General features: G+C 39.1%; 2 protein-coding genes across 2 annotated transcripts; one reads left to right on the forward strand and one right to left on the reverse strand.

Moving 5' to 3' along the window:
* Positions 1–9,388: 9,388 nt before the first annotated feature.
* On the forward strand, positions 9,389–16,584 carry LOC131239447 (palmitoyl-acyl carrier protein thioesterase, chloroplastic-like). The gene is made up of 6 exons (XM_058237146.1): positions 9,389–10,042; positions 11,896–12,029; positions 14,250–14,363; positions 14,441–14,615; positions 15,375–15,443; positions 16,158–16,584. The coding sequence occupies exons 1-6, from the start codon at positions 9,656–9,658 to the stop codon at positions 16,407–16,409; spliced, it is 1,131 nt and encodes a 376-aa protein (XP_058093129.1). The 5' UTR covers positions 9,389–9,655; the 3' UTR covers positions 16,410–16,584.
* Positions 16,585–17,430: 846 nt separating this feature from the next.
* On the reverse strand, positions 17,431–22,256 carry LOC131239448 (uncharacterized). Its single transcript, XM_058237147.1, has 4 exons — positions 21,608–22,256; positions 20,092–20,332; positions 18,308–18,425; positions 17,431–17,898 (listed from the first exon to the last, which is right to left on the reverse strand). The coding sequence occupies exons 1-4, from the start codon at positions 22,174–22,176 to the stop codon at positions 17,807–17,809; spliced, it is 1,020 nt and encodes a 339-aa protein (XP_058093130.1). The 5' UTR covers positions 22,177–22,256; the 3' UTR covers positions 17,431–17,806.
* Positions 22,257–25,514: the final 3,258 nt, after the last annotated feature.

Consider the following 25,514-nt stretch of genomic DNA (forward strand, 5'->3'; position numbering starts at 1 on the left):
CCTATGGCCTACCACTATATTTATTTGCCAACCAACCTCTTCATCATGTCAAATAAATTTGAATAAAGGGGGGAAAAAAAAACAAACATGGTGGGGCCAATAGAGTATTGACCCCAGTCCCAAGCTCGGTATTGAAGCTACCCGATCCCCAATTTTCAATATAAGTTGGACCTACCAGACCAGCTGTTGGTCCATGGCTCGTAGGTCGTGTATAACCCGAGGCCCGACCTTAGTTGGAGTCCGAACATTCTGATTGGGCCTGAGCCAGCCTGCAGAAATTGATAGAAGCCCCATTTCTCACGTGAACGTGTCTAATCCATCCATTGATGAAGTGGACCACACATGCATTGAGAAAAAGGCATTTTAGACTAATAAAAAATAACAATCAAAATTCAATATAGATAGATTGTCTAATCAAGGCCCAGACTGATATATTTGTGAAATATAATACATACATATGATGTTGGGCTGACCCGATTTGAAAATGACTTGAGCCCAAGCTCATCCTATGAGAGTTTTCCAAAGCCAATTGAATTTAAAAATAAAAATAAAAATAAAATATCAAAAATCATATTTAAATCTAGGTCTATGAATTTCTATCTAGATATCATCGACTCTCTATAAAAACAGACGAAAGTAGATCCGGAATTAGTTGCGGAATGCCGCCGCTCAAAACTCCTACATATTCTGATGTCACAATTTCAATTAAAAAGACGTTCTCTCCATGTTTATTCCGGTGGAGAAGATAGAACCAACCCACCTATTCCTAAAATAGGGTCAGCGTAGCGCATGAAAGGTATCGGAAGCGATGTGGCCCATGTGAGGCCCACCATGGTTTTTGAATGATATCTCAACCATCCAGTAAGGTTGTCCAATCTTAAAAATGAGATGTTCCAAAAATCAAGTTGTCCTATCTTAAAATGACATCTCAACCATCTAACAAGGTTGTCCCATCTCATTTTCATGATTAGATCCTATCGATATTTTAGGCATCTTATCTTGATGGTGTGACACATTGCTGGTCAGACAAGATGTCATGCATACACCATGGTGAGGGCCCACAGGCCAATTAATTGGATGTATAATTAGTGTATGAGGATTTCTTTTTCTATGGTCTGGATTAAGTTAGCAAATGGGGTCATATGTTTTTGCCAATAAAAAATAAAAAATAAAATCCAATGATCTTATTTCAATGAACAAGCCTCCGCTTTCAAGATATATAGCTAGTGTGCCTGCATATGAACCTTCATCCTCTGCCAGAGTATCAAATACCTCCCATCCAAACATCCACATCATTAGTATGACCGTATCACATTTTGATACGTGGCAATCGAAGCTTCTTATATCATCTCTACAAGATTCTGCACGTTCTGGTGAGAGTCCATATGCATGTTTGCAGCCAGCAATTTGTCTAGCGCAACCGCAAGAATAGTAAAACACTGTTAACAAAGAGTTGTATAAACGGAAATGGTCTGATCTAAACCATTGGTTGTATCTTAGTTCCATCATTGAAGTGATGAAAGTGTTGCCAAACACTGTTGTAATGTTGGTTTATGGGAATATCATGGCAATTTAAATTAATATGCAATTTAAACTAAGTAAGACAATTAATTAAAAGACTTTCAAGTCAAAGAATTTGAGAAATGCTTGTTATTAGTCATCATCAATAATTGCATATCATTTTCAGCTAGTAAGATATTTTCTATGTCGGGTCCCCAACCTACAAATATAGCTGAATATGGTATAATACAATTTGATTATAAGACCCATCTCAAGAATTCTCATTTACAATAGTATTAAATTTCTACAATATAACAATATATATAAATAGTGGAGATCATACATGCATACAATATGCACGAAGGAGATGTCTATGATATTGATCTCTTAAACTAATGAATCTCTCTCTTATCTATCCCAATATCGGAGAGTCAAGATAAGCCAGCGTCTAATCCTTTCACGAGTGTCAAGGAAGATGTATATAATCCACACAAGTGAGACAATAGAAGAGGATGGAGTGGATCTTTGTTCTCTCTCTCAGACTCTCTCTCTTTTTCCTCACACTCACACATCCCATGGGGTGAGGACGTCCAAGACTAGCTCTACATCTCCTAGATAGAATCATATAAATAAATTAGGGTTTAGGATTTCCAGAGGTACACCCAATATGGCGCTTCGTCACCTTATGGACTTCACTGTAACCTATTGTGAAGGAAGACCGTCAATCCGTCTTATCCATGCATGCATGATTTAATCTTTCCACTATTATGAAGTATCCACTAATAATCATATCCTATGCTAATTACAAGTGGACCATCAGATCTAGCCATCAGGTTATCATCAAGTATGATCAAAACCATTTTAACAGTTAAAACAAAACTTCAATGGCAGTTAAAAACCCTTGTAAAACTAATTAAAACATTCTAAGTATTGGGCATAGTACAAAAATCACTTAATTAGTCCCTGATCTATCCAGATCAAAGCCATAAATATGATCCTCGGTAAACAACTGAATCCCTTGTTGGCTAGTGCAAGAATCAATGACTCATGATGATAGTACCCAACTACATCCACTTTATTATCCCCTACATAGACCTTGTAGGAAGAACCAAAACCGGCCAATCAAGATCCTGAGCCTTACACATCCTTATGTTTAAGGATCAAAATATCTTTTATGCATCAATTCCTGATCTCATGATCATGGTCCAAGCTAATGGGCCCTCAGGCTGTTGACTTGATCTTGATCTACCAATGCGAGTGAACAAAGGTCCAAACCTGGTAGATCCTTTGCTCATGGCACACTCACACTCTTGTGTAAGATAAGAGCAAGGCATAAGCCGACACAAGTCAACTTCCGATGGTAAAGACTGTTCATCTCGGCTCAAGTTAAACCTCTCGCATAAAATGACCGTACATCTCATGAACTAATGTCCACATGTATATCCCACGCACTCTAACATGGTACTAAGATTCATGGACCATAACTGTCCTAGGTCAAGGACTGTCATGTTTAATCTCAAGTTCCTAAGGACTTCCAGAGGAATCACTCTTTAACAAACCCAATAAATATAAGATGAGATGAATAATAAATTTGCTTAAGGCATATTGCATGGTCACCATGATCAATGGTTGAGATCCGCCCAATCACATCCATGTAGCTATTGGATAAAGGAATAGATGGCTTTCTAAGGCACTAACTCCAATAGTATACATATAGAGATGGTATCAGAAAAGATCTTTCAGACCACCTCATGTATACATAATAATTTTATTGACTCATTATGAACCTAAAAGTGATGATGGCTAACTGGAACCTCATGTACTATTGCCTTAAAGACTGCCTCAACCCATATGTAGATTTCAATAGTTTGTAAACTTTCTGTGGATGCATTTTGTCCATATATCTTATGAGTTGTTGTATATATATCTCTTCCTATAGGTCACCATTTAAGACGTGTCTTTACATTTATTTGATAAGACTTTAAGTCAAAACTTGTGACAATGGACAAGATCATGTGGATCGCGAAGAATTTTGCAATATGTGAAAATGTATCTACGTAATCAACATCTTTCTTTATGAAACCTTTAGCAACCAACCATGATTTGAACTTATCTGTTATATTATCTGTATTTCTCTTGATCTTGAGTATCCACTTGTTACCTATTGTTTTACGATTAGAAGACATATATATAAGTTCTCAGACTTTATTTTTCTTTACGGATGTGATCTCTTAGTACATGGTAGTTATCCAATCAGTCGAATTTATAGACAAAATGCATCCGGATAAAAATCAAATTCATCATTGTCAACCACAATACAAGAGTAAGACTCACCATCGATTTAAAAGTATTTTCAAAAAATCGATCATCTTTCGCTTCGACATAACTCAGGAACTTGTTAAAATGTACTTCTACTGTCTTGATGAACTATAAAAGCATCTCTATTGTAAGAAAAAGAGCTCTCGCTCTCTTGATATACATCAGGAATTTTAAAAAGTTTTACGCAACGCTTCTTTCAATTGGAGTATTTATTTTTGACGAAGATCATGTCTCGAGATTCTATCTTAGTCTATCTTTCACAATCCTAAAAAACTATAACGTATCCCTTTGATTGCATTGATTACCTTATGAATATGGACTTAATAGTTCTACTATCAAATTTACCTAAAATATAGATCCTTTCAGTACATATCTCATATTGAATTTTAGGAACGAATTTTGACGGGACTCTATTATGGATATAGGTGGTTGTAAGTAGGGTGGCTCTTTAAAATATGGTAACAAGATTGACATGCGCCATCATCTATCCAACCATATTCAATATTGTCTAATTCTTTCTTTCTACAACTCTATTTTACTATCAAGTATGAGTCATTATATATTGTCTAACGATGTCAACGTTTTCATAGTATGATTTAAGCATTTCAAATGCATAATTGCAACCTTTATTAAATCTAGAATTCTAATTTTCTTCTTAAGCTAAATCTTTGCTTTACCTTTATATTCGAGAAAATAGTCAAAAGCCTCAAATTTATGTAAAATGAGATACACATATCTATAGCGCGAGTAATCGTTAATGAAAGTAATGAAGTATTAGTATTTATTTCTAGCACATATATTTAAGGGTCCATAGATATATGAATAGAATATCTCTAACGAACCTTTGGATATAGTTGCTTTGGGAAATGGCTTCTTAAAGTCTTCATGGATACATAATGTAATGACCCAATGCCCAACTGTGACTGTTGATTGATATACCAAATTTATCCATTAATTCATGTATGCGAACTCTATTCAACCATCCTTTGAACCACGTGTATCAACCCAAATCTAACCATCCATTCGTCCACAAATCTAACCATATAACCGTCTAACAGTCCATATGCCAAATCATTATTCTATCTAACCATTCATCCATGTAATGTAACTAGGCATCCTTCTTAACCATTTATTCATGCATATCATCCATCCATGAATACATGCATTCATATCATAACCACACTTGCACATATAAACATGTCGCACGTATTACACCCATGCATATACATGTGCTTGTGCACACATGCAACATGGGTGTTGCATGTGCTTAAATGAATACATGTAAGATAAGTTTAATGCATAAGTGTTAATGTAAGCTTTTTCACTTATAATGAACGCATGTGCATGCGTAAGAAAATAAGGGGGTTGGTTTTGCATGTGAGAAAAGTTAATGCATATGTTTTAATGCAAGATCTTAAGTTCTATTTTTAATTAATGCATATGCATGCATAAAGAAAAGGGAGCTAGTCATGGAGTCAATGTATATCTTCACTTTGTGCTTACCTAAGAAGAGAGATAAATAAATAATAATAATTTTAAAAAATAATCAGAAAAGAATAGCTATGTGAGAGAGAGAGAGAGAGAGAAAGAGAGAGAAATAGATTTTTTTTATTGAGACGTCGCACACAACGAATCCCTAGATCACCGTTCATCCCTTCGTTGTTTGCCATCAGACCGAGGGAAATCCTTGTGCTGATACCAATTGAAGCAAGGATGAACGTGATGAGGTCGATCATCGTCTTCGTCAATGATAACTACTCTGAATTCACAGAGCTTCTCTGGACTCCACAAAAAGACTTCAAGAATCCACAAAGAAAAGAAATAGAAATAATTCTAAAATATTTGAAATAAATTTGTTGATGATTGATAAACGAGTCTACAACCCTTTAAATAGGGATACTAAGACTTGGAAGAAGTTTCGGAATTAAACTATAACTGAAACTCCCTAAAACTCATAACTTAATATAAATAGTAAAGTTTCAATTTATAGTAAGTGTCCTATGTGGCTTAACCAAGTTATTCTACTAATTTTTTTAAACACTTTTCGTATTGAACACAACTCCTAAAGCCCAAAGGATGAAGAGTTACAATCAAACCAAAACTTACTAAAAATTGTAAAAACAAAAATAAGCATGGAACTCAACTGTCGATATGATGGAATCTTGTAAATTCTGAGTGGGCAACCCAGCATAACTGGGTTAGTTGGCTAAAGTAGCTCATCCTATCCAAAAATCATACATGGTACGTCGAGTAACTCATTTCGGCTTGCGAGATATGCCTGTTTTAAGGTTCTGAGGGTCTTGATGACTTCTGCCTCTAATTGGGCCTTCTTTGAATCATCTTCAACATGAAAGTGTCCACAGCCTGCTCTATATCAGGGCCTAATCAATTTGAAAGACTATAAGCAACAATAATCAGCAACGTATTTTTATTTATAGACTTCTCAATATTTAGCTAAGAAAATTTATCTGTTTGAGCTGCAGGATGGGCCCAAAAACCAATTCTATAAGCCCAAAAGGGTCAGGCCTATAAATCCCTACAACCATACCCATCTGGAAAGCTCACTTCTCTTCCTCTTAATTATTTGGCTAATGAGTTTGAATCTAATTGAGCTTTACAACCCCACTTCTATGAACCCAAAGTAAATAGGGCCTACAATTCAATTATCATGCCCAAGATGGACGCCCATTCCCCAAGCTTTTCTTCTCGTCTCTTTCTTCTTCCCAATTTCTCACTTTCCTAAGGTTTCAATAAAAGTAATTGGACATCGATTTCTCTTATCCATCTTCTTTTCATTCTTAGTTTAAAAAAAAAAAAATTTGTTTAAAGGGAGTCGTTCGGATGGTGATGGCCATAGATGTTGTTGTTGCGGCTACAACATGGGGGGGGGGGGGGGAGAGAGAGAGAGAGAGAGGCATGACAGCAAGCTCTATCATGGTGGCTGTAGCGGCTGTCGCTTGATGGCAACGACCATTGCTAGAGGCCACCATGGTTGCCGATAGTGTCCAGTTTTTCTATCCCTATTTTATTTTTTATTTTTTCAAATTTTTCATTTCTTAGGGTTTCAACAAAATCTATTTTTAATCTAATCACCCTAACTATTTAATCTCAATTTAAAATGTTAATCTAAATTCCAAACCCCCAGGTCTCATAATTCAAACCCTCAATCTGTCTTTAACCAGATGACTAAGATGCGTATTTTCTAATATTATTCTCTTTTCTATTAATCTCTCTTTTCTCTCTAGAATTGAGATACTAATTCCATTAACACAGATAATACAGAGAGATTTTTAAAAAGAAGCCAAAAAGAAATACAAACATTATGAAAGAAAATATATAATTAAAATAAAAAGATATTTAAATAAAATTTTGGAATAATATCGGAAAGGGCCACTTACCTCTTAATGTGATATATCCACATTAGATCGGAGATCCATTGTTGAATCGCTCCGACACCACTAAAGGATAGCCCGAATGTGTTGGCCTGCAAGATCCGATGGTCTAGATGATCTTGGGACCTTTGTAAAAATTGAATATGGATGGTGCACATCCAATGGATCGCTTAACCACTACAGGAGCAGAGAGGTCTAATCTCCCCTCTAAATTTACATTTAAGATGGTTCCGGATTATGATTTATCGATATATCAAATTCTATTTTCTCTTCTCTCGAAAAATCATTTCTCGCAAAGGATCCTCTCATTTTATAAGCAAGGAATTGAGGAGTTTGGATAAGAAAATGGTATGTTCGTCTCATCGATATCTCTGCTTCATTAAAATAGAATTAAATTTAAATTTAAACATCAAATTCAAATTTGATTTTCTTAATGTGAAAGATAAATCTCCAAAGATAGAGTTTAAAATTAAAAATAAAGATTACAATGGAAACTTGTGCGGAACTTACCCACTAGTGATTGCAGACAAGTGGGCCCCACGGGCCCATATCCAACAGGTATCACTACTTTCATGTTGACTAATGTTGTTATCAGCGTTTTCTTGGCTTGAAATTTATTAGGAGATTTTCCAATTTTGAGGTTTTTCCTCAGTAAAATCTGATGGAAATAAAAAATTAGATTGCAGTAAGTTTAATATTTAAATATGAGAAATTTTCTCCCATAACCAGTTCTCATGAAAGCCCCTGAGAACTCATTTTAGGCCCTTCATCTAACTTGATGAAAGATTGGGCAAAAACTCACATTGTTTTGTAACTCAGGTGAGCCCCGATGAAAATTTATAGTGGCCCACCTGATTTCTGGATCAGGGTTTCCATGAGGTGCCTCATCCAGTGGATGATTTAGATTTTGTGCAAACATCACCTGAGATGGGTTAAAATTTACACAGAAAGTCATCAGAACCGGTTTCTAAGAGAAAATTCCCATTTAAATATATTTTTAAATAATGAGATTGAGAACCGGTTTCTAAGAGAAAATTCTCATTTAAATATATTTTTAAATAATGAGAACTGGCTTCTAAGAGAAAATTCCCATTTAAATATATTTTTAAATAATGAAAGGTTTAAAAATGCTAGTGAGTAATTCTCATTCAACGTACGCATGTAGTTTGAAGAGGTCAGCCCAATTTGAGTTGCAATTCAATAATCTAACCATTTATATGATTGAACTTCTTGTACAATGCTGAAAGAAAGAAAGAAAGAAAGATAAAGATTGGACTATTTTAGGCCTTTGATTATTTAACTCTTTTTGCCCGGGCTACAGCTTAGGGGACCAGGGTGTGTGGCCCACAAGCGGAATGGGTACTACCTGAGAGGCCCACCGTGATGTGTAGGTTTTATCCATGCCGTCTATCCATTTTGTCATATCATTTTAGGGCATAAGCCCAAAAATTAATCAGATCCAATATTCAAATGGACCACACCACGAGAAACAGCAGTGATAATGATGGGCACCGTTGAAACCTTGCTAGGGCCCACCGTGATTTTTATTTGCTATCTAACCTGTTCATAAGCTCGCATAAACCTAGATGAAGGGAAAACACAAATATAATCTTGATAAAACAAACTTACGTGGTCCCCACAAAGTTTTAAATGGTAGGCATTTAATCGCCACTGTGTGGTCCACTTAACCTTGGATCTGCGTCATTTTTGTGTTGATATCCTAAAATGATATGGCAAAATAGATGGACCATGTGGATAAAACCCAAAAATCACGGTGGGCCCTCAGAACCCCAGCATGCCCGGCCATAGCTAACCCACTTCCACCCCTAAAGGCAGAGGACGGGACCCAGTTCGTTGCTAACAAGAAGGGCCCACCTGAAGGCCCAGAAGCCCAACCGCTTATTTACCCCAATAAAGAAGCTTTGACTTGTATACCACCCCAATGGCACAAAGTAGGAGAGCTGGTGAGCTACAACCGTTTCCAAATTTCTCTCTCTCTCTCTCTCTCTCTCTCTCTCTCTCTCTCTCTCTCTCTCTCTCTCTCTCTCTCATGGCATTCCTTATTTCTCTCACTCACGTAAAAACATCAACGGCCAAAATCATAAGATAAATCAAAATGGGTGGGCCACAATCTCTTAGCTATTATTATAACATTTGAAAAGCCATCGAAAGACCACCCAAATCTCTACAATTTCGTGTAGTCTATCAATAAAGAGAAGTTCCTCAACTTTCCCATTATTTTCCACCACGCGTTCAAGTGGTTGAGCTGCAAAAATCCCTTTCCCCTCTCTAATATCCCCTTCAAACACGTTACTCTTTCCTTCCAAGCCTCCCTCTCTACCTTCCTTCCTCCATTAATATCACCTCTAGTTTTTTCGGGTGTACGACATCGCCCACACGCTCTCCTTTCGTGGGTCCTTCCATAAACGGATTATAATCGTCTGATGGCAGCCACAAGCCATGGGACATTGCATTTTATGGGTGTTTCACGCGATGTGGGACCCAAAATTGCTGCTGGAGTTCCAAAGGTGGGCTGCATTGTTTGGAGGGGAAAGAAAGAGATGAGAAGCTTGTGTGTGAGGGGCAGTAGCTCTCAGAGTTTGGACAGAATCAATGGGAGGAAATTGAATGGTCTTGATGGGAATGATGGCCCACCTTATGTGGGTAGCAGGAGCGTTGGATTGGTGAATGGGACTGAGCCCATCCATGCATACAGGCTAGGACGGTTTGTGGAGGATAGATTTGTTTATAGACAGACTTATGTTATCAGGTCATATGAGATTGGTCCTGATAAAACTGCTACCATGGAAACTCTCATGAATCTCCTTCAGGTATGTACTCTTCTCTTCGTACACATCCGCACACATTCACACGTGCAAATATGAGATGGGCGCTTTCCATTAGGTTGGAAATAATGTTTAGATCCTCTCATAAAAGAATCAGGTAATTTCAAATTTCAGCTGGGATCAAGGTGTTCCGTGACGGTAACGTGGCCGTAAGGCCACCACCATTACCTTTAGGATACGGGCATAACAGCTGTTACAACCTTGTAACGGTTGTTACTGTCTCTCTTTATTATTTTATTTATATATATTGAAATTTTTTTCGAAAAACTTGTATCTACCTCGGAATGTTGATTAAAAAGTATGAAAAACATGCATCTGTCCCATAATAAATCATTACCGGGCCACTATGGCCTTTACAGGGGATGTAACGTGCCGTTAATGATAATTAAAGGTCATTTTTTCCATAATGGTTATTATAGCCGTTACGACCCTGTAATGCGTAATGGTTGCCACCGTTACCTTTACGTAACGGCCTTTATAGCACACCATGGGTGGGATACAATGTTCAAAATCAATCAACGGTTAGAATTTTTTCTAAGCATAGTTAGTTTTTGTGTGCTGTGGCCGACCTGCGGTGTCAAATGGCCTGATACCTCACCAGAGGGAAAGCTTAGATCTCATGCACGTTTGACATGTGCTCTTTGGGAGAGCTAATTAGGTGCAGCCCCGGCATAAGCAAAGACAGTGCGTGCCTTACCATGGGCCCCACCTTGATGCAAATATTCTATATCCATGCCGTCCAGACATTTTTCTAGATCATTTTAGAGCATGAGCCCAAAAATGAAGCAGATCCAATTCTCAGGTGGGCCATACGATAGGAAACAGTAGTGATTGAATGCCCTACCATTAAAAACTTCCTAGAGCCCACTGTAATGTTACAGTAATGTTTATTTGCCATCTAACCTGTTGATAAGGTCACATAAACCTGGATGTAGGGGTCAATCACCACTGTTTCCCATGGTATGGTCCACCTAAGAATTGGATCTGCTTCATTTTCGGCTCATGCTTTAAAATGACCTGGCAAAGCGGATACGTCAAGGTGGGCCCCACCGCATCGCCAGGGTCGCACCTAATCCGCTCAAGGTGGGTGCAGCCGTCGAATATGCTGTCCTAGCCCCCCAAATATGCCGGTTCATATATTAGGTAGCGTGCACATTTTCGTAGAATGTAGACCGTTGGTTATCGGTTTTAAATTTTTAACCGCTCCATATTACTGAACATGCTTGACCCACCTGCTTAGTGATCGCACCCGATTTGTTTGTCAAGCACTATGCTTGATTTTTTGGGCGAGCACATATTAACAGTTGAACGAGCATGATGAACGGCCAGGATCTCATATACACATGGCTTCGTTATGTGCTGAGTTTCGATGGACCACTTGCAGATATCATTGCCGTACAATATCATTCCTCAGGTGTACTAGTTTTGCATACTGCACAAAACTCAGGAGGGAGTGCGACAGATTTTAAGAGCCCAAAACTACTCAGATCAGACGGATGGTTAGGATCATCCGATTAGCTTTACTTTTTGAGCATCTACACTTCACGGTGGGGTCGCATGACAGATGTATTAGCCCAATTGCCAAAAAGCACCCCACTCAGATATTCATCACAGATGAACAAGTTGAAACGAGAATCAGTCCATTGATCGAATGGTTAGATCATCCAATAGGTGTGATTTATTATTATTTATGGCCCATCTGCTGTGGGGTCCTGAATCTCTTCATGAATCCAGAGTAGAACACGTACGCTACAAGATGCCCCAAGAAAATCATTGATACCCACAAATGATCCTGACCATTGATCACACAAACTGTTGAGTTGCTGCTGATGATGCAGGAAACGGCGTTGAACCATGTGAAGAGCTCGGGGCTGGCTAGTGCCGGGTTCGGAGCGACGCACGAGATGAGCTTAAGGAAGCTGATATGGGTCGTAACCCGCATAAACATACAGGTCGAGAAATACAGTTGCTGGTATGCCTTCTGATCCATTTCTTTGCCCCTCCCACACGCATTTCTTCTTCATGTAGACTCCACCAGTTAGCTCATGCATCTTGCTATCCGTCATTTCCACGCGGTCCACGTCCAAACCCATCTCTACCATATAATGCAGAGTAGCGTTTGGCCAATTTACCCCTGCAATTAGTCTAGAAGAGTTTGACCCTTTGCTTCAACTAAGGGTATTTTGGTCTTTTCACTCTTCCGGAGCCCCATGACAGCACATGATCGATCATACTTGAAGCCATCATGGGTGCCCTGATGTCTATCCATGGGCCAATTTTCCTGACATTGGGGCCCATAATTTGATGATCCTGACCATTGAACAGATGGATGGATGGGCCATGCCCCAAAATATATCCCAGACTGAAAGATCCTAGCCATTTAATCATTGCAACTTTGGAAAAAAAAGAAAGAAAGAAAGAAATCTCTTAACCATCTATTCTCAGAACTATTCTAAAAGGCTAGGGTCTTCCAATCTAAGGAGTGCTTTGGGGCATATCAAATCAACATTCTGGGGCGTCCAATCGCAGGCAGACACCGACTGAATGGACTTATGTGTCAACAATGAAAGACACAGAACATAAAAGCTAGCAGAAGGCAAAACAATAAAAATAAATAAAATTGAGCAATACTCAAAAAATATTTATCTTGCCAAAGATATTTTATAGACAACTAAAATATATAAAAAGAAAAGGAACTAAGAACAAGAGGAGGAGGGCGATAGATGTGGAATAATCTCCTGAGATTACAGAGAATTTTAACTTCAACCAGAATCAAATAGCTCATGGGTAGTGTTGTTAAAACCCTACAATTCACAATTCACAATTTACAATTTGAGTCAAATATTAAGCAAAATGATTTGAATCCCGCCTTGAAACCTTTTTTATATGAATCCTACAATTTAATATTCAAATCCCAAATTACAATTATACTTGTTCTCTACTATTTTAGGTTTCACTTGACCTTCATTTTATGTTTTTTTATTTGAGGGTTACTTTAAGAATTGTTTAGAAAAGGTAAATTATTGATTTTGACAACATTGCTCATGGGGACAATGTCCAAAAGCCTTTCTTGTTTGAATGGAGAGAACCAAATAAAAAATAAAAAATGGAAAACTGCAAAAATCATATACGTTAAATCTCTTGTTTGGTTTGGGATGCAATTTAAAGTCTATAGTCAAATAACAAGGCACTCTCAGGGCCCGTTTGGCCAGTCGGATTGGAAGGTATTGGAGGGTATTGGAAGGGATTGGAAGTTAAATCCCGGGATTGGCCGGGTGTGCCAAACAGAGTTGATGATCTGATCCCAATCCCATGGGTCTTGAGACAATCCACTGACAACATCATTACCTTAAATCCCATCCAATCCAACTTAACCCATACAAATTTGCCTGAGACGTGTTTGGTTGGAGGGATTCGAAGGGATGGGAAGGTTTAATCCCGGGATTGGCCAGGCGTGCCAAACAGACTAGATATAGCAATCCAGGGTAGTAGTAATCCCATGTATCTCAAGACAATCCACTGACAACACCATCATTACCTAGAAATCCATGCCATCCACCCTAATACCATTCAATCCCTTTCAATCCACCCGGCCAAACGGGCCCTCATAACACTGGATATCTACATTTAACACGTTTTTTGAAAGATATTTCCATGCCTTGTAAGTAAGACACCGGAAAATGAAATCAATTTCCATAAATGCTTTTTTTCCCTCCAATAGGGGGAGAAGTAGATATCCATGGGAACCAATTTCTTTCCAAAGCTTTCCTCACCCCTAACAGGCACACTTGACTAAAGCATCCACATCTCCTTGTCCCAAATGGGCAACATTGTAAGTTGGGGAAGGTTATGTAAAGAAATGGCATACAAGAAAAATAATGAAATGTGATGTTGCACATAGAGAAGGAATTTCTAACCATTTATTCTTTTTTAGTGAAAGCTAGTTGGAAAATTTTTTATCCCCACATTTAATTTCCCTAGGGAGAGAAGTTTAAAGTATTCAAAGGATTTTTAGCAATGCATTTTAAACAAGGTAAGCAATTCGAAAATGGAAAATGTAGCAGGATTTTATGTTTGGCCAATTTCACCCCTGCAATTAGATGTAGGTTTGTTTTCTCTAAAGGGCATTTTCATACATTTAAATTCATGTAGCTTCATTACATAACTGATTTAGATCGACGGCATGTGATAGGGGCGATGTGGTCGAGGTTGATACATGGGTCGCTGCATCTGGAAAGAACGGAATGCGCAGGGACTGGATAATCCGGGATTGCAGCACACAAGAGATCATCACAAGTGCTACGAGGTACCTACCCAAACACCCATATAAGAGATAGCAATCACAACTGCTATCAAGCCACCTAACTTTTGCATTCCATGCAGCACTTGGGTTATCATGAACAGAGAAACAAGAAAGTTGTCAAAGATCCCTGAACAAGTGCGGAAAGAGATTGAACCCTTCTATATAGAGAGAAGGGTGATTGGCACCTCGAACAATAGGAGCAAAATAGACAAACTCAATGAGGAGACAGCGGAGAGCATCAGATCAGGCTTAGCTGTAAGTATGATCTATTGAATTCATAAGCCACTGCACTTTCTCTTTTTCTTCCTATTTTCATTTGACTGGAGTGGGCAGAAGACAGAAAAAAGCGCTACTCAGTTGAAGGACTTGAACCCATAACTTGGTCATGCCACATTTCCAAGTGGTATCACAATATTCCAATCCCATACATGTGAGGCTCACACCCAAGGTATTCCACAATGGTAACGGTGGCTGTAATGGCCACCACTGTTGCATTTACAATACGGGATGTAACGGTCGTTATGGCCCTGGTCACTTTTTTCTTAATGAAAAAATCTGAAAAACCTATATCAGCTGCATAATGGACTGTTACGGGCCCATTACAGCCTTTACAAGGGGGGCGCCCCTGTAACAGCCTTTACGGGTCATATTTTTATCATAAAAGCTGTTACGGCCTTTACGACCTCGTAACGTGTAACGGTTGCCACCGTTACCTTTACGTAGTGGCCTTTACGGCACACCATGCTCACATCTGATGGGCTCAAAAACAGAAGGCGAACAAAATAAGAAAAAAAAAATGCACCCAACCTAGGTTGCTAGGATCTTCAGATTTTTATTATTATTTTTTAATTTCTTGGTCGTCTATCATCAACAGTGAGGCTCATCAGATCAACAGTATGGATTGCCAAACCATTGGCCCCACACACAGGATTGTACCGATACCTTATAATTCCTCCTATAAATTAGGGAGAGTTTCCAAGTGACCTTGCTAACTGTTTCTTTTGTGTGACTCAGCCAAGATGGAGCGATATGGATGTCAACCAGCATGTAAACAATGTAAAATACATTGGTTGGATTTTGGAGGTAAGAACTACAGGATATGCTCAGTAGATTCACCAAAGCAATTAAAAAAGAGACACGAAAGAATTTCAAGTGCCAAGAGCTTACTAAATTGGCCAAAACAAACTGATTTTTTTTTTCTAGATTTATAGAAAAAAACCCAAGGGAAAATATTAGCCAAGTTTTGGGTCAAGTTTTTTTTTTGGATGACGTCAGGGTGTCCCAGCCTCATTTTAAGGCGAGACTATTCCCTGCAGATGCACGCAATCACCAGCAAACCATGTGCATCAGGTAATCCCGGGGAGGGGAATTGAACTCACGTATGTGGGGAGCACACCCACGATGCTTGCCGTTCGCCCAAACCCCGTTCAGGTAGTTTTGGGTCAAGTTTTGTTGTGCTTCTGAAATAGTTGGACGTATTTTGCGAGAATCTAACCATAACCATGCAACATATGAAAAAATACATTAATTTCAATGACAAAGGAAAAGCACAGACACCCCAATTCCCATACGTCACCTTAAACACCCTGAGTCAGCTGATGGAATTCGAACTTCTACTCATGCAAAAGCCATTTCAAATCTACCTGAAAACAGACAGAAGCCAAATCTTTTCCTTCATTGTCAAAGGAAATACATTTTATCAATAAAAGCATACATGAAGGCAGGCAACTACCAAAATCTAGACTCAGAAAAGCATTTAAGTACAGTAACTTCAACCATTTGCCACCTTATTTGCAGAGTGTGCCGATGAACGTATTAGAGGATTACAATCTCATAAGCATGACACTGGAATACCGACGGGAATGCCGGCAGTCCAATTTGCTTGAGTCTTTGACAAGCATGAAGGCAGCGGATACTGAGGCCAGTCCTGCGAGTGCAAGTTCATGTGGATCTGATTTGGGAAGCACACACCTGATTCGCATGCAAGAAGACAAAGCAGAGATAGTTCGGGCAAGTGCAGAATGGAGATCTAAGGGAAAATACACATGATGCATCCGATTGGGTTTATTTTTGTAAATAATCACGTCTTTTTTTTCTTTTTTTTTAATCTTGTCTACACATCATCATTCTTTTTCTTGAGAATTGTGATCATCAGCATGTATGTTTAAGCCTCAGAGGAATATTATCAGTAAGAACCTCATGATTTCATTAGAATAAAACATTTACAAGATTCCAGATAATAAAATATTAAAGAATGCTCCATCTACTCAAGCAAGTACAATTTTCTGGTACTCACCTCTAACAAAGCAATATAACACGCATACAAGATCCTAGCTGCTCATAAGGCGGATCCTACTTCCACATGCCTTGTCTAAGTCTGATATGATCATCAGATGGAACACTCATGTAGGTTGAATTTGGACTGTTGATCAATTCCCTAGACCGTTTACCTACTCTATATGTGTGTTGGACCAAATTATCAGACCAGCTTATTCTGAGACAAGGAGTTTATACAATGGACCATCTGATGAAAGGCTCGGATCTATCTCAAGCATGCCTCATTGGCAAGAGCAAGTACCAAAAGAATGTACTCACTCCCAAATTCACTCACCATTCCCTCTAGAATATCAGAAGTCCAAAGTTCTCCTGCCTCATTGGCACGAGCAAGTACCAAAAGAATGTACTCACTCCCAAATTCAATCACCATTCCCTCTAGAATATCAGAAGTCCAAAGTTCTCCTGCCTCATTGGCACAAGCAAGTACCAAAAGAATGTACTCACTCCCAAATTCACTCACCATTCCCTCTAGAATATCAAAAGTCCAAAGTTTTCCTGCCTCATTGGCATGAAGAGCCAGTACCAAAAGAATGTAGTCACTCTCAAATTCACTCACCATTCTTCTAGAAAATTAAAAGCCCGAAGTTCTCCAAGCAACCACTGCACCTGTTAACAGCGTGCTTAAAATCAACATAAGATTTTTAGAGCACATTTTAAGCTTTGCAGTTTCTTCAGTTTTGAGACTTCTAAGCATAGACAATTTTCTCGGAGTTATAATTTAATGGACTGATGGTCGACAGACAAAAAACACGGCTCTGCCATTTACTAAATAGAAAAGTGGCAAAGAACAACACTGAATAATCCAGAATGCCTGACAACACAATATAACACGAGCTCTACCAGCTCAAGAAAATAACAGGAAGAAAAAGAAAACAGCATATGCTGGCAACACCACTACTTGGGTGCAACAGGGTCTCAAGCACAGGTAGGTAGCTTACAGGTTAGAGTCAATATGATCCAAACGGGCTCATGTTATAAATGGAGACTGAAGCAATGAAATTTCTCCTAGCACCCTATGAAAAGAATCGCCAAAAATAGATTACTCTCACAACCATAGAACAACTCTCTACTCAACATCTAATCCACAAAACTGCAGGACGGTAATGTCCTCAAAGTACAACAGCTGCCTTCTCCTGGGAAATAAATGGAGCGGGATGGGCTATCAAGGGCTCATAATGATCAGCTCCAGCACCGCACCACCCTGCATCATGCAAAGAGAATAAGATGGAACATGAGAAAGAAACAACATAAGCAAAGATACAAAAATGTAAACACTTCAGCAGTTGGGAATGATATTGTCAGGTGCAAATCAGAAATTTCGCAACATGTACACTTCAGCAGGGCCTCCATATGGAAAATAAATAAATAAAAAGCTAACGTCAGCATAGACCGCTGAAGTGTACAGATCACGACCTCTGATTGGACCGACTATATCATTTACCCAACAAGGTTTCTCTTTTCTTCTTCTTCGGCAGGTAAGCTAGATTGAACTATCATATGATTCATTAAGCAATATCGTGTGAGGCTCTAGCCCACTAGCAATAATCACAAAATATAGCACTATCACTAACAAAAGTGGTGGCATTAATATGAAATAAATGGCTACCTACCTGTCCCTTTCATAAAGAGAAAAAATGGGAGTTCACAAATTTGACCCCTGGGACGATGTGGAAGGAAGAAGACACAATTATCTTCATCAACCATTGCATCCGAGCCATGGGCTTGAACCTAAAACAGAAGCAGTTCCACAAAATAGAAGTTGGATTAATAGTTAAACAACCAGGTAAACCAGGGGGGGAAAATATTTCACAAATATGAAGAAAAGTTCAATAATATATAAACTATGTAAAAATTGAAAACATACTAAGGGTAAAATATTTTCATCGAAATGAAAATTTTGAAATTTTAGCTCGAAATCGATATGCATATTGACCTCCTACTCACTAAAATCACAAGCGCCTGTTTGATTTTCCATGTTACATGTAAATCATGGTAAATAAGTAATTATTACCTTTTCACCTTGTTTGAAAATATGAGAGTAATTCCACCTCGAAAATCGAAACAAAAGTGTTGACTTAAATATGTGGACCCCACCATAATGTATATGATATATCCACACCGTCCATCTATTTTATTAGAACATTTTGGAGCATGAACCGAAAAATGAGGCAAATCCAACACTCAAATGGCCCACATGAAAGGAAACAGTGGCCTTAATTCGTCCACCATTGAAAGTTATTTTCTTCACTAGGCCCACATTAAGGTTTTTTTTATCATCTAACCCGTTCATAGGGTCACATAGACATGGATAAAGGGAAAACACAAATATCAGTTTGATCCAAAACTTTTAAGCGCCCCAAGAAGTTTTTAATGGTAGGTGTTCGATTCCCGTCGTTTCATGTGGTGTGGTCCACTTGAGCTTTGGATTTGCCTCATTTTTTTGCTCATGCCATAAATTCGGCTGGCATAACAAATGAGCGGTGTGGATGAGTAACATACATCACGATGGGCCCCACATTGATGTTGTAAATTTCTCGATTTAAGTGTTAGAAAAGTAAGTTGTCACATCCGCATTGGAAAAGATGTGGTAATTACTTAGGTAAATAATTATTACCCATTTACATCGTAATTACACTTGAGCCGAAAATTCAAACAGGCCCTAAGAGTAAGCATATAACAAGTTAAAAATTGTAACCTTAACAACAAGCAATTGCTCCATTGTGATTAAGCAGCTTATTACTTCAATTCGCTTCTGTTTATTGTAAAAAAAATTAAAATAATAATAATAAAATAAAATAAAATAATCCTTTATAATAGAAGTTGAAATAGTTAAACATCCACGAAAAAAAAAAAAAAAATTGTCTCGTGAATATTAAGAAAAGTTGGACAAAGATATAAACTATGTGAAAAGATACAAATGGCTGACTTGAATGTTTTCTGGATAAATGAATTTTTTGAAATTTTAGCTAAAAAATTAGATATGCATAACCCCAGTTTTTAGGCAACTTGAGATCCTACTCACTAAAATCATAAGAGTAGGCATATAACGAGTTGTAACCTTATTGTAATATTAACAAGAATCAATTCCTCCAATGTAATCAAACAGCTCATTCCCTCATTTTGCTTCTGAGTAATTATAAAACTGCACCTTTTCTACTCAAGTGAAGTACAAATGCACAGGAATTCAAAATTTTCATAGAGAAACTACGTCTTCTTCAAAAAGTCATAATGGTCAGTGTATTTCATAAAAAGATTAGTGCTCCAAGAGCAATCTTAAAAGCAAAAAGGAATTTTTAAAAGAAGAAGAAGAAGAAGAAGAAGAAGAAAAAGGGCCGTCCTCAACCCGATGGATGTGAAACAGAGTAACATATTCAAATAGCATGAAGTTTCTCACCACATATATCTCTCGTTTGAACTCCGTTGCAAGACTCTCTATCGCTATATCATCACCAAAAGCAGCTGCATGGCCCTCCCTATTCTCATCTACCGTCAATAAACCCTCCTCTGTGTATTGCAAGGTGATAATATCATATTCATCTTCTGGTGAACCAGATATGGACATGTACTTGGCCCAACTTGGACCATCATCCACGGCAATGCATCTCTCCTTATATATGGACTCCGCAGCCATTTCCCTTCAATCATAAATTTAAGAGAAAAACATTAAGTAATAAATCATAAGTGCATAAATTGCATTTCTAAGTACCCAAAACTTGGTACAATTGGCATTAATTTAAATCATTTTTTATACAGCCTTTGCTCTTTAACAACATGCTCCACTTTTCATAGCAAATTATGATGTTTTAGGACCAAATAAAAAAAAAGGGAAAATCACACATAAAATGATGGTTCATGTTCTGTTGTAAAGAGAACTTTCACCTAGCATGTGGCGCCTTCTTTCCCACAAGTATATCATGTGTCGAACATCCGAGCCATGCAAAAGTTGGGCCCCACCATGAAGATCACTTGCTCCAAAATAAACCCAATCCACTCATTAGGTGGAGGCACATCCATAAATTGAAGCTTACAGTCAGTAGCCCATTGATTTCAACACTGCAGCCTGCCTCATGAGTGGATCAGCCTGATTTTCGAACAGGGTGATCTTCGTGGTGGACCCCACTGTTTGCATCAATCCATTTTCCTGCATAGGAAATACAATGGTGTGGGGAAGATGGGTTTGCAGCTGTTAAGTTCCCATCATTGAACATCAAGAAGGAAATACTTGGTCAATTTGCTTTCTAGTGATCTTAGCCTTTCATGTTCTGGGTAAAGCATGAAAATGTTTGGGTAAAGCACTCTTTCCGCCGACCGGTGGTGCAATTGCTATGGCCCAGACATCACACTGATTGATTACCTAACTGTCTTAACAGTTGCCTGCAAATCGACAGCTGATATAAGCCACACAAATGGTCCACATTCCACAAGTAAAAGTCTTTCATTGGTGTGATGGCCCTACTCACAACCATCACAGGTTCATTAACCAGTCTCACTAAAAAATTGATCTGTGCTAGTATCGTTCCCATTTTCTATAATGCCACAAAGACGAATTAATATTCAGAAGCTCCTCTTGCTCGGTTCATGTCAGCTAGCCCCTGCTAATCAGTCATCATAGCCCAAGAACCACATCAATTGGACAATCCCAACCACCTGATCTGCTGTCCACTGATGAACAGATCAAGAAAAGTTGAGCAAACAGTAATCCAATGATCTCCTCAGCCATGGTAATAAATGGTGGGCCCCAACAAATTAACAGATCTACTACCTACCCAACCATTCAAATTTTGAAGAAACCCTAATTCAGAAACTCTAATTCCATTCTATCAAGAAATCTTAATTCTCGAAAAGAAAAATGCAGCCATACAAAAACATGAATTACCGAAAAGCCTTTGGCAAAGGAGAAAAAAAAATACCTCTGCATCCCGATTTCTACCATCTCCATGATTGCCCGATCCAACGCCTCCCTTTCATCCTTCCTCGCCAGCAGCTTCACCTCCTGCACCACGTGGATCCCCCACCCCGCCTTCAAATCCGGCGAATACAGATGCCGTATTGCTGCATCAATCTGATCACCACCGTCCAGTCCGTATTCCTCCAAGAACCTCCTGACCGTCCGATTCCTCAGATCCCTCACTCCGATCTTCAATCCCATCGCCTTCTTCGCGGCCGTGAACAGGCAATTTCCGTCCGCCTCAACATCCCCGCCGTGAAAGAGGCAGAAGGTCGAAGACGAGATGGACGGCGAGGATCCGTCGGGGCACTTCCAGAAGACGCCTTTGGAGGAGAGGTTTTCTAGATACCGCTTTTGCTGGGGCTCTAAACCGCTTACGGAATCCCAAACGGTGGTTTGGGGGAGGAGGCTGGCAGTTTCGCGAGGGGATGGTGGCGGTATCGGGTCTTGTGGGGGCCACGGCGGGAGTATCGGCGATGGGGTTTGTAGCGTTTCGGCCATGGCGGAAGTATCGCAGAGAAGCTTCCCCATTTTTTCTCCTTTTTTTTTTCTTTTTTAATTTTTTCAAATTTCTCCGCGATTGAGAGTTGCAGAGAGAGAGAAAGGGAAGATTTTTCCGTTAACGATGGTATATTGACGGAGTGAGACGGGCGTACACGTGGCAATATTTTAGAGGTCCAGGGAGTTTTTAGGGTTTGGGGACGCGAATTTTCTACAACTGTTGCTGTAAGAAGCCCCTGCAACGAAAAGCTTCATGGGTCCAATTGTGAGGAATGTGTGAAATCTGTTCCGTCCATCTTTTGCATCAGCTAATATATCGAATTGGATTCGAAAATTAGACTGATTTGTGACTGACGTGGGCCACATCATAGCAAAAATTTGGAATGGCAAGATTATCAATGAAAAGTTCGTGTGCCTCACCAAAGTTTTCTATGAGACTGATAATTTTTTATCTTCATACCAGTGTTACTCACCTTTTGAACGGTTTGGATGGCATATATACATGACTGTAGGCCCAGGAAGATTTCATTGGTTGGCGTTCCTATCTCCACTGTTCCATGTGTAGTGGCGCACTTGAAATTTGGATAAGGTTGTGTTTTTAACTGAAGTGAAAAAATGAGCTGGCATAAATGATGGACGGACTGGATGTCACATTACATCACGGTGGGCCCCATGAAGCTTTTTCGTTGCCAGGGCACCCTGCAATAACTTCCTCAGAACATACGCGCTTCCCAACATGATCCATGTGCAGGTGTTCTACTTCGAGGTACAATGGAAACGGTATAGCAGAGCATGCGACCACTTCATTTCTGCAAAAGTGTTGTTTTTCTAGAAATTCCAATCCGTTGAAAATGTGTGCCAATAGACAAAATATCATCTTGGGCCAAATGCAATATGGTCTATCTTCTGAAAATTGAGGTCTTTGAATCAATTTCCATACGATGATCTCAATCAGTAAAATTATGGCTTCTCTACTGAAGTAAATCGCTTTAACTCTTTTTTCTTTTTAAATTGATCTTCATGACTTGTCCCACCCTTTTAACAGTTTGGATTTCAATAAAATTTCTTTACACTTGCGAAAGACAGTGCTGTATGGAAAAGTTAATATGCAGCATTCGCACTACGGTGGAATTCTAGAGACACCTCCTTCGACTTTCACGCACTTATAGATATGTTTCACGTGGAATTATAGATGTTGAATCCTCTCCGTCCATATGCCGTTCCAAACTGTTGGTGGCCTATATTTAAAAGAAGCAGAAATAAATTGACAGGAAGAGAGAGCATTGGCCCTCGAATTAACAGTAAAGGGAAAGATGAAGGGTGAAATATAGTTGGGGAAGTTCATGAATAATTTATTTACGGCTGTCCACTAAAATAGTATAAAAATCACGATCTAAACAGAATTACTACTATATGAACGGTTCTGATTATATATTCTGTCATAATACATATACTTTCGGAGGTAGGTTTTACGCAAGCTTAGTGGATACGATTTCACTGAATCATTTCTTGTTTGCCAGCTGTCATTGGCACAATCTGCATATTCGCGCCGCGTTGGCTTGATGGGAATTCTTCATTTAGCTGCGGGACTTATGCAAGCGCCAAAAAGAAGTGCGTACACGTGTCTTATTGTTATACGTATGGGGGATCCGAGACATTTATTAACTGGGCCCTCGAATGAAAATTCCTTTTTGTGAAAATATATAGATAAAATCTATATTTTGTAACAAAATAGTGCAGTTAATTCGAAACTTAGTATATTTTCCGGCAGACCTGATGTTTCTCGTAATCAAGTGATCCTACTAATTATTATATCATTTTTATTTTCTTTTATATAAGGGAATTGAACCAATTTTCACACCTTATGAACGGTCCAGATCTGTACGATCCATCCACTTAAGCAAGTGTAGGGCGCTTGTGTTTTCCCCCAGAATGAGTAGATTAAAAAAACCCTTATTTTTCCTGAATACTGTATTCGATCTGGGAAACCTGGACATGTAGGTTGACCGTTTCGCTTTTAACTGTCCATTTGACCGATAACAATGGACGGAGAGGATCGTCCGATCATTGCAATCTTTGGGTTCTACTCCTACTATAAATGGGCGCATAACTTGGACGGTCTGGATTGTCTTAATTTCTGTCAGGTTACTATCATTGCATAGACACGATAGCAAAATTCGAACGTCCGTACATCTGGAGAGAACAAATTATCCATTCATCCGTTGTGGGATTTGTTCAATGATAACCTTGGGTCTTGATCTTTACAAGAGGGTGGCGATCCAGACCGTTGATCTTGTGGGCCCACTGTAGATGGAGCAACCACTTAAAAGTTCAGAATGGAGTTCTTCTGGTCATTGATTATTATACCTTTTGTTGTCGGATGGATTAATTAAAAAAACGTGCACGCCACTTTCCTTGAACGTGGAAAGTTGTTGTGCGTTTTCCTTGACCGTCCATTTCCAGGGCAGTAGTTGAGTGGTTCGGATTTTGTCAGTTTATCGACTTTTGGAGCATGGTCCATTGGTAGTGGGCCCCATGAAATCGTTGTTCTGTATTTGAGGCGGTTCCCGCAATCCACGACGTTCTCGCAACCACTTTCAGAAATGGCGTAATAGAAAGTGGACGCGGATTGCGTCCTACCCCCGTCCGGGCAGGGCTCTGTGGGGCCCACCGTGATGAATGATCTTAAAAATGAGGCAGGTCTAAAGATCCAGTGGACCACACCAAAAGAAGCTGCAGTGACAATGACACCTACCGTTGAAACCTTTCTAAAGGCCACTGTAATGTTTTTTTTACCATCCAACCTATTCACAAGGTCATGTAGACGTGGATGAAGTGAAAACACAAATATCAGCTTGATCTGCGACTTCCCTAGCTCCCAAAAAGTTTTTAATAGTGGAAGTTCAATCCCCACTTTGTGGTACACTTAAGCCCTGGACCTGCCTCATTTTTTGGGTAGCATCTTAAAATGATCTTAGAAAAACGATGAACGGTGTGGATAAAACACTTTCATTACGGTGAACCCCACAGAGCCCTGCCGGATGGATTACCGTCCCGGCGGGGTAGGACGCAATCCGCGTCCATAGAAAGTATACAGAATCTGGATGATCCTAACCATCCTATCACTGTGTTCAAATGAGCGGTTAAATGATAAACGGCCAGATTTAACGAACAAATGTCCAACTTGTAAGATTCTAGGACCATCAAATCAATCTGATAGTAGATCTACGGCCCATCTAAAGTCAGGTCCATAAATTGTATGGTCAAGATAGGACATTTATGCCACTTGTACCGTGGAAGTTGGCACGTGTAAGGATCTATTTGAGAAACGCCATGCAAATCCCATGCTCTCTAAAGCGTTGAGCGTG

This window comes from Magnolia sinica, chromosome 3, assembly GCF_029962835.1.
Source record: "Magnolia sinica isolate HGM2019 chromosome 3, MsV1, whole genome shotgun sequence".
Taxonomy (NCBI): Eukaryota; Viridiplantae; Streptophyta; class Magnoliopsida; order Magnoliales; family Magnoliaceae; genus Magnolia; species Magnolia sinica.

Bases quoted from the DNA above. Each gene is read 5' to 3' on its own strand.
- LOC131239448 (XM_058237147.1), bottom strand. From the start codon at position 22,176: ATGGGGAAGCTTCTCTGCGATACTTCCGCCATGGCCGAAACGCTACAA. The intron at 18,426-20,091 runs GTGAGAAACTTC...CTTCTGTTTTAG, and splicing joins TCAAACGAGAGATATATGTG to GTTCAAGCCCATGGCTCGGA. The intron at 17,899-18,307 runs GTAGGTAGCCAT...TGCATGATGCAG, and splicing joins TCTCTTTATGAAAGGGACAG to GGTGGTGCGGTGCTGGAGCT.
- LOC131239447 (XM_058237146.1), top strand. From the start codon at position 9,656: ATGGCAGCCACAAGCCATGGGACATTGCATTTTATGGGTGTTTCACGC. The intron at 14,364-14,440 runs GTACCTACCCAA...CATTCCATGCAG, and splicing joins ATCATCACAAGTGCTACGAG to CACTTGGGTTATCATGAACA. The intron at 14,616-15,374 runs GTAAGTATGATC...TGTGTGACTCAG, and splicing joins GCATCAGATCAGGCTTAGCT to CCAAGATGGAGCGATATGGA.